Source organism: Prunus avium, chromosome 3, assembly GCF_965620075.1.
Source record: "Prunus avium chromosome 3, drPruAviu1.hap1.1, whole genome shotgun sequence".
NCBI lineage: Eukaryota > Viridiplantae > Streptophyta > Magnoliopsida > Rosales > Rosaceae > Prunus > Prunus avium.
The window spans coordinates 9,421,116-9,426,675 of NC_142286.1; the positions used below are offsets into that span (position 1 = coordinate 9,421,116).

Below are 5,560 nucleotides of genomic sequence, written 5' to 3' on the forward strand. Positions count from 1 at the left end.
GGGTTTCTATTACCGTCGTCTTTTAAAAAACAACGACGGTTTTTTGATCTACCGTCGTTGTTTACTGGTCGTCTTTTGCCCTTTTTGTAGTAGTGTACGTCCGTTAGTACAAACATATCAACATCTTAAAGACATACAACGGCGGTTAGCTTACAAAATTTGACGTTGTATATGTAAACAACGGCAGTAACGACTTTAGAAAACACGTTGTAAATACAACCCACATCGGTTATACAAAACAAGATGAAGTGGTAACGTAATAACCCACTTCGGTGATTCAAAACAAGATGACGTGGTAACGTAATAACGTCGTTTTGTGTTCTTTTCGACGTCTAAAATAATCTAGGACGACGTTTTGTGTTGTTTAACATCGTTGTAAAGGGATCCAACATCGGTTATGTCATTTGTCATTTCATTTTAATATGACTTTTATATTTTATTTAATTCCTAATATTCCTAATAAATTCAAAACTAATTCCAAAAAATAAACTAACAACTACCGTGCATTCATTGAAATATTGTCTCTCCCCTAAAGCTTTAAAAAATGTAATTTTACAAATATTTTTTTATTGTATTTAATTACTAATATTCATAATATATTAAAAAAAATCTAAAATGGTGTAAACATTATTAAATTATACAAGAATTATAGGTTGATAAATGGTTGTTATGCAATTAATTTCATAATAATGAGAGAAAATGTTTTTTTTAGAACATTTCCTATTGCATAGAGAAAATGTTTCTTTTGGTATAAAAGAAAACAAATGAATATTAATGGGGGTAAAATGGGCATCGAGAAAAGTCAACCTATCTATCTAAAAAAATCAACTACATATCATGACGGCCATTAATTCAAATTTTTATATAAATCCAAAAATGGGCTTAAATTGATCCCACAAAAACCCAGCCAATGAATGCTTGAAGTTTTGGGTTTTTTTTCATTTTGCATAAAAAGGAACACTTGTCAATATTTGAGTAGAGAGATACAGTGTACTCAATAATTTCTCGTAATTTGCTCTCAACCAAAAGCCAATGGGCTAAAGGTCATAGAAAGGAAATAGGGTTTCATAATCTCCTGCAGTTAGCTCGGCTTAATGGTTAAAATTAAGATAGGATTAAAGCTCCCAATGTAAGCTAGAGAGAGAGAGAGAGAGAGAGAGAGAGAGAGGAAAAGGCCCAAGAAGGGCAAAGATGACTGCAAGTAATTTTGCCAAAAACAAAATTATGCCTATCTGTCGATTCCATGCAGAAAACGGGCTTGCCATAAACTAGATTATCTCTTTCCCACTAAAGTCATGTGGAGCCTTGAAATTTCCAACTAATATTAATATTCTGTACCTGTCGATCTACTGAACATGTGCAACAGCACACTTAAGCTGACAGCCATTAGCAAAGTCCTTCGCAAAGCACCATATATAAATGGAGGGTGTTATCAGCTTTAAAGCATGTATCTCTAGAGGTGTCTATAGCTTCTAAGATTTTACATTTATTACTATCTTCCTTAGTTTCCATTTCAACGTTCACTTTTGATCGATCCTGGTTGTAGTCGTGTATTTGTGTTGTAAGTTGTGATCACAAGAAAGAGGTCCTAATTTTCTAATCTTCTTTTCTCATAAGGAAAGGAACAGTGTGTTCCTATTAAAGTCCAAAGACAAAAAGAGCATTAGAAAAAGAAAAGATGACGGAGAAGGTGACTGTGAGCATAAGGGAGTCAACGATGGTGAGACCTGCAGAGGAGTCGACGCCTCGGGGCTCGCTGTGGCTCTCCAACTCGGACCTAGCATTCCCACCCTTTCACACGTCCTTTGTTTACCTTTATAGACCAAGCGGTGAGCTAAACTTCTTTGACCAGAGAGTGCTCAAGCAAGCGCTCAGCAAGGTCCTCGTGCCCTTCTACCCCATGGCCGGTCGATTCAAGCTAAACGACCAGAATGGCCGTGGGGAGATTGATTGCAATGCGGAGGGAGTGCTTTTTGTTGTGGCAGAGAGCAACTCTGTCCTTGATGATTTTGGCGATTTTGTGCCCACTTCCGATTTCCTTAAACTCATCCCCGCCATGGATTACTCGGTTGGAGTATCCTCAAATCCCCTTTTGGTGTTACAGGTATTTAATATTTATCATCCAAGGTCTTTTATATTTTGTATGAGTATATACGTATATTCTTGTTGCATCATTTATAAATGTCTTTTCCTGGAGAAATTCTCTCTCGTATTACTACTCATTGCATCATTTTGATCTAGTCTTTTCCTGAATAAGATGTTTCGTTGAATTTTGTCATTTTAATGGCACTTCTCTTCTCAAATAGTTGAAGAGGCTGTAAGATTCATTCCTCCTCTTCATTGATCTGAAAAATAAATAATTAAAACCTTCAAATTATAGAACATGTGAAGCGTTGATGGAAACTAAATATTATAAATGTCCATTAGGAAATAAATGTATAGTTAATTCCTTTTCTGGTCTGTAAGGACAGCATGTGGTCCTTCAGATCTGGTTATCCCTTTTCTCTATTAGGTAAGGTTAGGTGGTTTAGAATCTCCATCTTTTCATGGTCTCGATTTTTTTTATTATCCTGCCAATATCGCATGGTCTGTTGTTCCCAAAATGCATGTCCCCTCCCTGCCCACTTTCTAATATTGCTAAGCCTGTCGCTGGACTTGACTGAGCATTGACACTGTTAAGTCGTATAAAAAGACAATAAAAATTAAAAAAATAAATCCAGTTAAGTCCTCTCAGCGAGCACCTCCCCCTATCTCTCTCGTTAACCAAAAATTATTTTTTAAATTTTGCATTAAAATAAGTTAATTGCTGGAAAGTATATGTGTCAATTTTAGACTGCTTGAGGAGAAATTTCTATTTTCCTTTTGGGCCAGCGACGCTGCAGCACATCCTCAGATTTAACAAATGAATCTGTGACCATCCTAAAATATATTATGTGATGAAAAGGCTGCAAAAAAAAAAATTTACATCCCGTGAAGACCCTTATGTGACGATTTATAAAATTTCCTCACTTATCTTACGTAACTGTGACAAAATATTGGGCGTCACATATAATTTCGTCATAGAAGGCTGATTTTCTTGTAGTGTCTTAGCACCACCCTTATTCCTACGGGATGTTATTACCCATATTATGTGAATCTATATTTTTAGCTACCCAGTTTTTTTTTTTTAATCAAAAGTTCAAAATAATATATTATTGACTTTAACATATTAAAGTTTTATCAAATATTTCTTTATCATTCTCTCAACTTCAGTCATTTTCATCCAATTTTTAAAAATATCAATAGTTTGTCAATATTACAGCTTTTTGGACCATCGATATTTATGAAATCAACAAAATTTAAGACTTGATGGGACACTCAAGATAATTTGGGTACATGCATAATTTGGGCACGCTTTATGGTTTAGGGTCTTGCAAATTTTAACTTAACTAACTGAAATTGGGGATTCTCGATCATGCCGAGAGCTTAGAAAGTATATATTTATGCAAACGCAGGTAACGTATTTCAAATGTGGTGGAGTGTCACTTTCAGTCGGAGTGGACCACCGAATTGCAGATGGAGCATCTAGTCTACACTTTGTAAATACATGGTCTGCTATCGCTCGTGATGATCTTGATCTCTCAAATATTAAACCACCCTTAATGAACAGGATGTTACTTCGTGCCCGAGATCCACCTCAGCCAGCATTTCCTCACGTTGAATATCAACCTTTTCCACAGATGAAATTAGCTTATGATCATCTGAAAAGCACAAGTAAAACTACTACGTCCATTTTTAGATTTACGCGGGAGCAGCTCAACATCTTGAAAGCCAACTCTGTGGAAGATGACGGTGGGAATATTAATACAATCAAGTATAGCACATTTGAGGTGTTGGCAGGTCATATTTGGAGATGTGCTTGCAAGGCACGTAAACTGCCAGATGATCAAGACACCAAACTTCTCATTCCCATTGATGGACGGTCGAGATTTCAACCCCCACTCCCACCAGGTTTCTTTGGCAATGTCATTTTTAGAGCCTCACAAATTGCTGCAGCAGGGGATCTCCAGTCCAAACCAACATGGTATGCTGCAAGCTGTGTTCATAATGCTTTGGTCCAGATTGATGATGATTATCTCAGATCAGCCGTTGACTATCTTGAGCTTCATCGTCCTTGTGTTTCCCCACTTGTTATGGGTCCTCTGTCGATGAGGTGCCCGAATCTTCGGGTAAACAGTTGGGTTAGGCTGCCGATTCACGACGCTGATTTTGGTTGGGGTCGGCCCACTTTCATGGGGCCTGGCAAACAATTTGACGGGATGGCTTTGTTGTTACCAAGCGCAACTAATGATGGGAGCTTATCACTGATGATTTCTCTGCATTCTGACCACTTGAAATCATTTTCCAAGTTTTTGTATGATATATGAGGAAATGTGACGGTCGAAGAAATTTGGTTCTGTCCGGTTTGAATTGCTGTTATTCCCTTCATCTTTATGGGTGTTCAAATTTGTATTTGTTTATTGGTTCGTGCACGTTGCTTGATTGAGTGTTGAAACTTTATTTCGAAACTGTGGTGGACTTCTTGTCCACAATGCTGGTTGTGTTGTATTGTGATTCTTAATAGAGGATTCTCTTTCTCATGAAATAAAAAGAATATTGGAATCGAAAGAGTAGGAATCATAAATTCCTCAAAGAGAAATGTCGCTCACTAGTAGGAAAAAGGTACGAAAACTTTGTAAAGAGATTATCAAAATAATTAGAAATCTGAACGCCCCTCAAAGGTTACAAAAGTCTTATTTATAGGCCTACACCAATGGACAGTGCATAGTTCGAACAATATAAAAAACGGTTACAAAATGCTAACCAAGAGTTATACCCGAGGTGCGATAGTTTTTCCGTTCTCACAGCCATTATGGAGCTAATGCATGGAAAAATAAAGTATCGTATGTCGAACCTGTGTTTCGATTACTTTTTGGAGGTTTTCAAGAGAATGCTTCCGACAGACAATTGTTTGCCGAAATACCACAGACAGGCGCAAAAGGTGTTGAATGGTCTTGAATTGGGTTATGAAAAAATTCAAGCTTGCAAAAACAATTGCATGTTATTCTACAAAGAGTATGAAACATTGGATACACACTCTATATGCAATGAGTCGAGGTTCAAAATGACATCTCAGAATAGAATGACTAAGATCCCACAAAAAGTCATGCGTTATCTGCCCTTGAAACTAAGGTTGTAGCGATTGTATATGTCGACGCATACTACCATAGACATGAGATGGCATAAGGAAAAACGGGTAGACGACGATGTGATGCAGCATCTTGCAGATGGGGAGGCATGGAAGGAGTTCGATCGAACGTTCCCCGAGTTTGCTGCTGATCCCCGAAATGTTAGATTGGGACTTGCCACTGACGGATTCAATCCGTACGGGGTTCTAAACCAACACCACAGCACTTGGCCGATTTTCGTATTCCCATATAATTTGCCACCTTGGAAATGCATGAAAAAAGAATATATGATGATGACTGTTTTGATAACTGCGGATCCTAACAGGTCAATCGATGTTTACTTAAGGCCGTTG

The 5,560-nt window shown here is 37.4% G+C and overlaps 1 protein-coding gene across 1 annotated transcript; it reads left to right on the plus strand.

The window, feature by feature from the left end:
• Positions 1 to 1,472: 1,472 nt before the first annotated feature.
• Positions 1,473 to 4,621, plus strand: LOC110759379 (shikimate O-hydroxycinnamoyltransferase-like). The gene is made up of 2 exons (XM_021961436.2): positions 1,473 to 2,104; positions 3,495 to 4,621. Exons 1-2 carry the CDS (start codon positions 1,679 to 1,681, stop codon positions 4,404 to 4,406), a joined length of 1,338 nt encoding a protein of 445 aa, XP_021817128.2. The 5' UTR covers positions 1,473 to 1,678; the 3' UTR covers positions 4,407 to 4,621.
• The last annotated feature ends 939 nt before the right edge of the window (positions 4,622 to 5,560 follow it).